At 30.8% G+C, this 12,126-nt stretch overlaps 1 protein-coding gene across 2 annotated transcripts in view; it reads right to left on the bottom strand.

Moving 5' to 3' along the window:
- Nucleotides 1-12,126, bottom strand: part of LOC129938332 (rootletin) — a 66,501-nt gene that overhangs the window by 20,526 nt on the left and 33,849 nt on the right. The window contains exon 1 of one of the 2 annotated variants that reach the window (XM_056045811.1): nt 4,756-5,059. The exons of the other annotated variant lie outside the window; for it this stretch is intronic. Within the exon in view, the coding sequence (XP_055901786.1) occupies nt 4,756-4,764 (9 nt within the window). The 5' untranslated portion in view covers nt 4,765-5,059. Of the gene's footprint in view, nt 1-4,755; nt 5,060-12,126 lie in introns of those variants that run through there. 2 annotated transcript variants of the gene reach the window in all.

Below are 12,126 nucleotides of genomic sequence, written 5' to 3'. Positions count from 1 at the left end.
TAAAGCATTTATGCTCAAATAGTTTTTAACAGAAACAGATTCGCTTAATAGGAATATTTTGTCTAAACAATTTTAATGTAATGTATTATTAATGTATTATTAACTACCGACCTATTCCTTTCATTTATAGTTCAATTACTTGTGATAACCAGCATTGTTTTGTCAAAAAACGTTCTACTGTTAATAATTTATTTAATTGTATGTCATTCTGTTTAGATGTTTTTTAAGAAACGTGAACAATAAGATTATGTATGTACTGATTTAAGTAAAGCCTTTGATAAGTTGTGCCATAAAACTTTAAACTGTTTTCCTAAAATAGATTTCATCATGGTTAAAAAAAAAGAAGACAATATAGTGTAATATTTCGTAATGAATGTTCAATTCCATTTATTGTGAACTCTGGCGTGCCTCAGGGTAGCCATCTAGGCCCAGTCTTATTTATTTTATTTACAAATGACACACAAAATCTTTCCTCCTTATGCAAGCTGATGCCATTAAACTTTTCAAAAAAACTAGCACTACATCTGACTGCCTACTTTAACAATAAGACTTAATATTATTTATGGAATGCTGCAATGCAAATCGCCTAGTTTTAAATGTTGACAAATGTAAAACCATGAGTTTTACACGCAAGAGAGTTCAAAATGTTTTTGTTTGATGTTTTCGTTCTCTTACTTTGTTTAGTGAAAATATTCTGCGCCCTCCCTTATTCAGAAGAAAAGCTCATTCCATCGTTTGTGGACAAACCATAGCTACAAACTTTAGTTTAAGTGATCTAGCATAACACTCCAAAGACCACTAAATACAAATTTAAGCAGATCAAACTATGGTGCCCATAGCCCTCTTAATCAATTGATTTATTCAATAAATTTAATTATTTCGTTAATTCACCAATACTGACAATTTTTAGAATTTCGAATTCAAAACAATGTTTTAAAATATTTTATTCATGAGCATTGTTCACCTTAGCATTTAACGAATTGAAATAAATAAAAAATCAAGTTTTAGAAATACATTCATTAAAAAATATAAAAATAATGTTGAAAACGGGCATTTTTAAATCTTGAGCAATTAGTTAAAATGTAAGTAAGCTAGCACTAAAAATTGATTCCAAAATTATTTTTTCAAAACTATTAAAGTATTTTATTCAAGGTTTGTTCAAAACTTTATAAAGAGTCAAGAAAAGAATCATAACGAACGAGAATTTCCAGAAACTCAGTAAGATACAATTTATTGTTAAGACGAGTGGAATTAATTTTTAATTGAGATTATTATTTTTTTTTATAATAAGCACACACTTAAGGGGAAGTTAATACGCAAATTTGGTAAAATCGATACTAGTACATATAGACAAACTTTTAAGCAAGACAAATCGACAGACGGGATGGGAAGTTATCAGTGTGGGTCGCATCCCAGCCTCTTTTTTTATTTTTTATAATAAGCACACGCTCAAGGGGACATTACTACACTTAATATGCAGTGGCACAGTTTGAGCACTAGGAAGAGGAGAGAGGGTTTAAACAAGATGTCGATGCACATTGGTTTTGAATTCCTGAATATTGCAATGACTAGGAAAGACAGAGTGTTTTAGGGTATTCCACATTCGCGTAGTTCGGCTAAAGAACGAATCTCTGTATTTGACAGAACGGCTGAAGTTGGGCTCGAGGTAATACTGATGAGCATTCCTAGAAGCGCGAGTATTACGGTTGAACTGTTTAAGGGAAGGAATGCAACTGGCTATTTCACTAAAGCATAAGCCGTTAAAATAACGATAAAAAAAGGTCAGACAAGAGACCGTACGACGATGTTCACGCGAAGTAAATGAACTTATGATGATATTATCATCTATCAATTTAAATGTTCTACGTTCAATACTATTAAAGAGGCTCAAGTAAGTTTCAGAAGCACCAGCCCAGATATGGCAGTTATTCTCATTAATTTGGACGTATATAAGTCTTGTAGATAACAGCCAGATCAGAGGGGGAGAGAAACTTCTTGCATGGCCAAAGAATAGGGATGTGAGTCTGAAAACGAATATAAAAAACGTTATATCGTCAGTGAAACAATGTATTGGGTTAGATGTTGCAGACAGGAGATCATTAATAAAAAAAAGAGTGTTGGCGATAGAACAGAGCCTTGGGGCACACCAGCATTTATTTTATGGTTTTAGACTTGAATCCATACACTACAACTTGTATTGAACAATCCGAAAGGTAATAACTAATCCAATGAAGCAGGGATTCATGAAAAGTTAGTCTAGTTAGATATGTCATATTTTTCTTTATTCATCTGAAAGCCGCACTTCATGCACTTGTGTAAAGAGGATCCTTGTCGAATTAAAAAGGACTAAATGAAATGTATGATATCTGAAAAAGTAAAAACTTAGTTACCTTGGGCTTGGTGTAAATTTGTTTTTAAAGAATGCAATTGACTACACATGAGATCTACTATGTCGAGTTTAAAACTCCCTCACAGATGTTACAATGAAATCTGACTTAAAGCCATGACATGTGATCCAGATCTCACTCTTAATTTTGTAGCTGCGATTTAGTATATACTTTTTATTTCTGGCTTTACCTTTTTTCTATAATGTCGGGGAGTGTCTCTAACCCGTCCACACAAAGTTACATTGCTTTTTTTACATTATTCAAAGTTTTCGAAGTGTTGAGTTGAAATCGTCTCAAAATTTATTGAAACTTTAGGTTTTAAACAAGCTTTTAAGGCAGTTTAACATTTTATTTCGCTCTCGAATCTTTCCAAAAGACAAAAATTCGTTTGTATGAAAAAACGACAATACTTAAAAGTAGATTTTGTAACCTAAATGTGAATAGAATAATACGGAATGATTTAAATTTAAGGTACAGATTTATTTATTGTTGAAAACGCAAATATGAATGTGAAACTTGAATAGAAATTTTCTCGAAATTTCATTTTAGGAAATTTCAAATTCTAATTCGAATCTCGATTCGAAAGAGTATGGATTTGATATTTTTGGATTGAAAAGAAAATTGAAAACAGCGCCAAATCTCTGTCAAGGCCTTTTTTGTCTTGAAAAGAAATCAAAGTGTTCCAAAGTATTGTGAGGTTTATTGAATAAAATGCATTATTTGGTCTTTCGAACTCACTCATATATCTAAAGAGTCTGTTTAAAAATATTTCTTGTATTTTAAGATTTGAAAATATACCTGCAAAAAAGTTTGTTTTCAAAAATTTTAATGCCATTTTGTTTCTCAAAAAACCTTAATTTTTTAAAATTTGTATTTGAAAATCGTTGAAGCGGTATTTTTTTAATTAATTTTTTTAAATATAAAATTTTTAATTTTAGTATAAAAATATTTTTGGTATGCAGTTATTTAGAATTCATTAATATACGTTTTACAATTCAATTTCGAAGAAAAATGATAACCCATTTTCGATATATCACATAGCGAAAATTTAAAAAAATATATCGGTTTGTTTTTTAGAAAATTATAATTTTCGATTTTTACCAAAAAAAAACTGCTGTAATGTTTACTCTTAATAAAAAAAAATACAAAAAATTCCATCGCGAATTGGCTCAAAACCTTAATTTCTAAATTTGAATCAATCTACCCAATGGGCGGTAGGGGACAGGACAGACAGACAGGCAAAAGGACGGAACCGGGGACCAACTTTTTTCGACTTGTCTACCATCGTAATGTCATGTTTAATTAAAATTTCGAATTCGAAATTTTGTACGAATGCAAAACTTGCCACAAAGTTCCTTCCTATCGCAAGTAAAAAAGCAGAAGTAAAGAAACAGGTACTATTGAAGTTAAGTTTTTTTATTTTGATATTTAATTTTTATTTTACTATTTCAAGCTTAAAAATATTAAGGTATTAATCGATAGGTTCCTACCAAGAAACAAATGTTTACTTCGAACCATTTTTTAAACATTTGGAAATTGGTGTATAACTTCATTTGAACCCTCTTTACATTTCCTGAAATGTACCCTAAACGAAGAACGGAGCATCTTAGGATGAAAAGCAGTTTTTTCCAAACTTTTATACAGTTTTTATACATTTTTCAAAAAAGTTTTAGATAAGCATTGTAGCTCCTGTTATTCTGCATTTATTATATTTTAACACTTCTTTTTGATGCATTTGAGAAATAATATCGAAAACATTGATTTGAAGCACATTTAGTCAAAAGATTTCGATAAAATTATATTTTTAAAACAAACGTTTTGTAGTTCCGTCGCCATTTTCTTACGTCTTCCGAAAAAAAAGAAGAAGACTAAATCTTTATGTTATTCCTCCGTTTTTTTTTTGAATGCTCTTAAACTTTTTTTTATATTTTAAAATAAGATAAAACAATATTCAAAAACGTTTAAAATTAAAAAAAAAAACGTTTAAAATATTGAAACAAAAGTCAATTCAAGCGATAATATTCTTAAACTAATTGAAAATTTTCTTTATATTTTATAAATTGTTCTTCAAGCGGAAACCACACCCTTTTTATGTTTGAAAACGTTTAACGTTTTTAATGTTTTATAATAAATTGCTTCACTATCATTAATCCATTTGCAATCAATATCTTATGATATTATATATCACTTTAATTGTTCGTTGTATTTAAATGTAAATTCGATTTAAAGCGTTTTTTCAAGAACGATTTTTACACAAAGTCTCTTCCTTTCTTGTTCTTGTATTTTAACTAAATTTAACATACACTTATTTTTACATCTTAAATATTTTAAAGTTTTTTTTTTGTTTAATAAAACATTCTTCACTTACATGCGACATGCTTAAGAATTTGTTTTTTTTTTTCTAAATGAAACCGAGGAATTTCCAATAACTTTCGTCCTGATTCTTTCGAATAACTCTTTCAACTGAGCAGCATAAATCCAAGTCGAATGCTTAATATCCCGATTCCCGAGTCTCGATATTCAAAACCGTCCGTTTTCAAAACTTATTCCAATACAAATAACTTCTATCGATAAGTACATCCCGATTTAGATTTATTCATAGTTTATTGTTGGCATAGTAATTTCGATTCGATTTTATTTGTACCAAAAACAAGAAGGATATTATTTCATGCACTTGAGGATCCACGTTGCTAACTTCCTTACGTAATGAGGAAACTTCGAATGACTTGGTGGTTTCTGTCGTTATTTCTTGTTTGCCTTTGCCTTATTGGCAAAGGAAAAGCTATTTTGTGGTTTTTCTGTGTCTGCTCATTGAATTAACAAATTTCTTGTTTCTAAGGACGACCACGAATTGATTTTGGTTAACATTGTCTGACTAAATATGCATAAGGACCTTATAAGTTCACAAATCACAACTTAAGTTGGGATAATTTTGCTAAGGAGTTTTGAAGTACACAACAGACATTAACATGTACTTTGCAATTTTTGTTGTTCATTTTTATAGGCAGCAAAATGTTTTTAGTTTTTTTTTTCATTGTTGAATAAATTAAGTATTTATTTTTTTATTTTAGTACTTTTCGAATTTGTGGTTTTTGCAAAAGGGTTTGAGGTTGCTTTGAGAATTTGGAGTTTTCGTAGTCATTTTCGTGAAAGAGTAAAATAAATTTTACAAAGGAACAACCACTAATTTTTGGCAGTTTTACTCGATTGCAAATTTACGACCGGATCGAATTAATACATACATACTTATGTTTGAAAACTTATAAAAAAGTGTGGATTTTGAATATCTAGAACTAGTCAAACCATTAGCATAAGAAGAGGCTGGGAACGGAAACTGGGCTAGTCTAAATACGTTAATTCGTTTGCAAATTATCATTTGAGGTACTCTGAAAATTATGGAATCAATAATTGATATATTTGCTGGAGTAAGTAACAGCAAGTTGGTAAAAAATATTCAGTTTACCAAGTGACACCAAAATTGTAAGCTTTTCCTTTTTCTAACTAGTATATTTCTTACTCCATGTTATTAATAACTGGTATCCGAACATGTCTAAATAATGACAGCTCGTGAAAATAAACAAAGCAAACACGCTTAAATGGACCTATTAATTGGAATTTCCAATTATTAAATGGAACATTCCATCCATCCTCTTATAAGAATGAGATTGTATATATGTCATACAGATTTAGCATATTACTAAAAATTAAAGCAGCAATTGGGCAGGTTCAGATAACATAAGGTTCTTCATTTGCAGTTAACTACATTCTTGACTAAAGGCTCAACTATAATAGACTTAATCTAGCTTAAGCCAGCTTAAGGAAACGAACCAATACGCAGCCTTATATGTCACTACCCATAATAGACGTTCTGCTCAGTTGCGTTAAATTTCGCTAACTTTCGCGCAATTACGCAAGAGGCATTTAAATGGCTCGAGCTTAAGCAAATGTCAAATTTGAAACGCATTTCAACCCAACGAAGAGGTTTACATGTCGTTGTCTCCTATTAATAATTTGACATGACATTCTTGTGTAGCTAAAAAAATTGCTCATTGTCCAGTTTCTTAATTTTTTGAAACGTGACAACAAAGAAGCCATTGGTCTTTTTATAGCTATTTATAGGACGAACACTACAAGATCGCCTTTTACGCTTCTTTTTATCATTTAATTCTTTAATTTTAATTAATAATTTAAGTGCATTCAATGCAGAATGCATCATTTTTAATTTTTAAAACTTTTGAATTTTATTTTCATGGTTAATTTTTCAAAACTTTTTCACAGAAAAAAACAATAATTTACTAAGAAAAATCCAAACCAAAATTTATATCAACAAATTTAAATTCAAAGTGACATTTGCCTTTGACATTTGTTTAAGTTACTTGAATACATTATGGTTAACTTTTCGTTCATTTTTGACATTAGCTAACTTTCGGTTAAGTCTATTATAGTTGGGCTTTAAGGCAGATAGTTAGTTTTTTCAAGTGTCACAAATTTCAAACTTGGAACTTTACTTCACTAACCTCTACTTTCGGTTCATCAAACAAAAAGTATTAAAAACATTATTGTCTACAAAACACTTCACAGACAAGCTAAAAGTCCATCACAATTTGCATTTTTTATGAATAGAATGGTGCACAAAATAAATAAAACATTAAATATTTAAAAATTAATAATTAAAATAAAAATTAAGTAATAAAGTTCAGTTTTCAGTTGAATGAAACAACTATGATCAATTGTCATTTTGACATAAGTTGAGAGATTTGTCTTGACTTAAATTCCAGTCAACTTTCCAATGAAGTTAAATTATTTGGAATGCAATTTTTTGGCAGCTGGCCAATCAGATAGTAGAAACTTCCCTTACTTTCAATTACCTTATATTGTTTGAACCTGCCAATTGTAAAGATATCATATGGATTTAGAAAATTGCTAAAAGTTAAAGAAGGCATTCTGTAATTTTAACTTTAGCAAATTTTTAAAAGATGGAAATGTTAAAATCGTTTAAAATTAGTTAAAGATCTTTTAAGCTTAGTTAATTGCTAAAAATAGCTTTAACATTTAAATAAATAGTTTAAAATTTGTATCCAATGTGTTTTTCTATAATATAAAATAAGTTTGAAGTCAATTTTATTTTTTTTTCAAGATATTTAATTTATTACATGTACAATTATTCGAGTTTTAGTTTAAAAATATTTTTAGTAAAAAATGATTTTTGGTAAAAAAATGATGATCAATTTTTGACAGCTTGTGCTGAAAAAGTAGTTTATTAGTTCTTAGAAAAAGTTAAAAACAAAATTAAATGGGATGTACCGTGAGGGAGCAGTACAAACATATTTTTTTTTATTGAAAGAAGTCAAGTCGAGACAACATTTATTTATAGAAAATTGAACAAAAATCTATCCGTTTATTTTTGGGAAAATTCGAACTTTTGATTTTTCACCAAGACATGATGAAGGGGACTACTGCCATTTTTATTTTTAAAAAATGACTAAAACCCCTAACTCAAATCTTATGCTTTTTTCCATGAGTAACTTCGGATTTCCTTCAAATAGATTTTTTTTCGTGGCCCATGGAACGATTGGTTTTTTTTTTTATTTATTTTGTCATTGTACAAGCACAACTTCGTGTACTTAAAAACGAGTGCGGTAACCTTAACATTATTTTGAAATTGTATTAGCATTTGCCTAAAAATCCAGATTTGTTCTTAAATTAAAAATAAATCAATTTATTAAGCCCCATGGAATGCAAAAACAGAGAAAAAAATTTGTTTTGATTGTAATATATCAACAATAAATTGATTTATTTTACCTATGGAAACCCCAATAAATTTTCAAGTTTCAACTCAAACTTCACAACTTGAAAGTAAGACAAATTCTAGTTTCTGATTGGACAGTTGCCAATAAGGTCAACTTCATTGGAAAGTTGACTGGAAAATTATCTAAGAAAAACCTACTTATCTATCAAATCAATTCCACTCATGTCAAAATGACAGCTAATCATGACTTTTCATACAAATGAAAGCTGAACTTTATAACTCTGTAATTTATTTCTTTTCTGCATAATTACATTTAAGGTTTTATGTGAAAGGGCCTCTTGTCAAATTCGAAAAAGAATGAGTTATATTTCTTCAAAATTCAAAATAAAAGATGGGCTTCAAGCTTACCTAAGGATTGTTTTGTAGAGAATTAGTTATTACTAGTTTATTACAACGTAGAGATAATGAAGTAAATTTCCGAAAGCTCATGTCACTTAAAAACTAACTAATTGCATTCATAAAAATTAACGTGCAAAAGAAAGTAGTTTACTGCAAATGAAGCCCCTCATGTTGTTTGAACCTGTCCATTTCCAAGCCTAAAATTCCTTCTTTAAATTAGACATGGATGACTTAAGACACCTCTGCAGACTTAGTATTAGTAAAGGTCCTGTTCTGCAAACATAGGTAACTCATTTGTCGTCGACTGCATTCCTTGCACATACGAGACGAGTAAATGTAGTCCAGGGAACGAAAAGAAAATACTTAAACATTACTGTCTAAAAAATAACTATTCCCACATTGGTCAATTAGATGCTCAAAACTCGAGTAATATCACATGGTTCCCAAAAGATAAAATTGGAGCTTATATCCTGCGCCGGAATATAACTTTTTATTGTGTTCAGGAAGGTAGATAGAAATGAGAGTCACAAGCAGTAATAGCTGGCGCAACTTCATTATCGTTGAAAAGCGAGTTTTAATACTTTAAACTTATTAAGCCTTTGTATTGAAAACGAATATTTGATTACGGATGTATAAAGACAAAATCAACGACTCTGGAGCCATTTCGTCGAGCTCAGAAACGAAATCAGGACTTTGATTTTCATCTCGAAAAGTTTATCTAGATCTTTAAGGATCTCTAAGGAATGCCTTTGTCTGCATAAAAGTTCAATAGAACGGTTTATCTAATAGGTAGGCCATCATATCTTCCTGGTTATAATACAGACCCTAAAACTCTTCCACCTGGAGTTCTACAGTTGGATTCAGCCAAAAAAAATTGTGAAAATAATGCTCTTTACAGCTTCAAGAGAAGCAAGGGCCTTACCAGGACAACTCATAAGCCCGTTCATTTCATGCCACTCAAATAAAAGTGACACGGAGTTTGATGCTTAGGCTGGATAATTTATCCCTTAATTGTTGGACTGGTGCAGATGGTCTACTTTATTACATTTTGAAAAAATGCGCTTTCTATTTATCCTATCCTCTTCATATTATTTTTAATAATTCCCTCAAATCTTAAATTTTTCCGCATGGTATGATGGTGAATGAATCTCAGTCGATTAGAATAGATTATTTAGAAGCAAATAAGCACAATAAACGGACTGTAAAAATAAAAAAGCGAGCTCATGAAGAAAAATTGGCATGTAAACTAAGTCAAAGCAAGGATGCAAAAGAATTTTGGTCTTTAACTAGAAAACTGTCCGGTAACTACCAATCAAAAGAACAAGTTTCTATTCCCTTGGAAAGCTTACGACTCCATTTTGAATCTCTATTATACCAAACGGATCAAATTACGTGAAGTTTTGCACAGCCCAACACTGTGGACGATCTTTTAGATAAAGAAATTAGATTTGAAGAAGTCGAATTGGTACTTCATTCCTTAAGAGATGGCAAAGCACAAGGCCCTGACGGCATTCCGGCCGAATTCTACAAATATAGCTCCCAAACTTTCAAAGAGTACTTCTCAAAAGCACTCGACATCATATTTAACTTTGGAACACTACCTGATCAGTTTTATGAGTCCTTGATATTACCAATATACAAAAAAGGTGACAGCTCAAATCCAGCCAATTATAGGGGGATCACTTTGTTGAACTCGGTGCTAAAAGCTTATACAACATTATTATACAAAAGACTCGAAGAGTGGGTTTCCTTGAACGAAAAACTCAGCGAGTTTCAAGCTGGCTTCCCCTCTGGTTACTCTATTGTCGATAACATTTTCATCTTAAGTTCAATAGCGCAAATGAAAATAGACCATAATATAAAGCTCTATACTTTCTTTGTCGATTTTAGGGCTGCATTTGACATGATAAATCGAAATGCAATGTTCTACAAGCTGTACAATTTAGGAATATCTACAAAATTCGTACGTGCATTAATAAAACTTTATCAGCAAACAACAGCAAATATAAGCAATGGTAGAGACAGATCAGAAAGACTGATTGCCAACCGAGGTGTCAAACAAGGCTGCAACCTCAGCCCCTTACTGTTCGCACTCTTTCTCGATTACCTTGTGGAGTGGCTACATGTGAAGTTGGTATTGACAACACAAAGGTAAAGGTTATCATGTACGCGGATGACATAGTCATTCTTGCCGAATCACCATCTTCATTGCAACTGATGATAAACAAGCTCTATCAGTATTGCTTAATATGGGGTCTGGAGGTAAATGTGGAAAAATCAAAGGTTATGATTTTCCAAAAAGGGTCCGGAAGAATTGCAAGCGGTGAAAATTGGAAATATGGCTAACGTAAGCTAGAAGAAGTAAAAAAATATAACTATCTAGGATTGGAATTATCGTTCAATTTAAAAATGGAAAACCACCTAATAAATAAAGTAGATAAGGCGAAATCAGCAATATGCCAGAATTGGAAAAACATTTTCAGTAACAATTTAATAACTATCAGTACCAAATATAGTGTATTTAATGCTACAGGCAAATCTATTATGTTTTATGGTGCACAAGTTTGGGGATAGGAGGTATCTGAAAGCCTGCTGCGGTTCTTTCTAAGGAAAATCTTTTACCTTCCATTAAACACGCCAAAATATATGTACTCGGGGTTGCCAACAATGTTTATTTCTGCTCTTAAACTACATGCAGATTATTTATTATGGGTGATAAATATGGAAGAATTAAGACTTCCAAAGATCGTTCTTAAGTATGCACTGAAAAAAAAACTCTCTTCGTCTAAAATTGGGTTAAACTTGCCAGAACTGTGGAATGACGATTAACTTGTCAGAAGCTAACTCAAACCAGTGGAAAAAGGTCTTTTATGAAATAATCCAACTGACTGATGAAAATGAAAGATATGCCTTTATGGAAAAAGCTCGCAGTTGAACAGTTTATTAATCAATTACAATCTTAATGAAAAAAACTACTTTAAAAGCTGTTCCTCGTGCTACAACATAGGGACCATCTTCAAAATTAGAGGCGAACTTATCAAATTAAACTTTACTCCACATCGAACGGCGGGGAACTGTAGTTTATGTAATCTGCAAGAGAGGGAAGACATCCTTCATTTTATTGGAGTTTGTCCCGTGCTTAAAGAAATAAGGCGTCACTGCTTTGGTAAAAATGTTCTACTCATCGAGGAAGTAAAGAGTTATGGTTTCGACTGGCAGCTTCTATTCAACTATTATAGTAAGGCCTATGCTTATAGAACAAGGATAACCACCGAAAGTTTTTTATTAGCTATGCAATAATGTAAGTTTTAGCATTAATAAAAATTTTAATTTTTGTTTTAACTAAACTAAAAGTCATTCCGTTTTAACCAAACTCAAAGTCCACGAAAATTGTTTTAAAAATTGTAATATTACAAATATTTGTCAAAATGTATCAGTTAAAAATCAAATTAATGTTTAAAAATTATAAACGAATTATTATCACATAATATTGTATACTACAGACACACGACAAACTTTGTCATGTTTTAATTTATTCATGTTTTTCATGAATAAAATTTATCTATTTGGAAGAGTTCGTTCATAACACCG

The sequence above is a fragment of the Eupeodes corollae genome, chromosome 1 (assembly GCF_945859685.1).
Source record: "Eupeodes corollae chromosome 1, idEupCoro1.1, whole genome shotgun sequence".
In the NCBI taxonomy this organism is placed as follows: domain Eukaryota; kingdom Metazoa; phylum Arthropoda; class Insecta; order Diptera; family Syrphidae; genus Eupeodes; species Eupeodes corollae.
The sequence above is the reverse complement of the archived record's forward strand: the minus strand, read 5'-3'. Positions and strand labels throughout refer to the sequence as shown.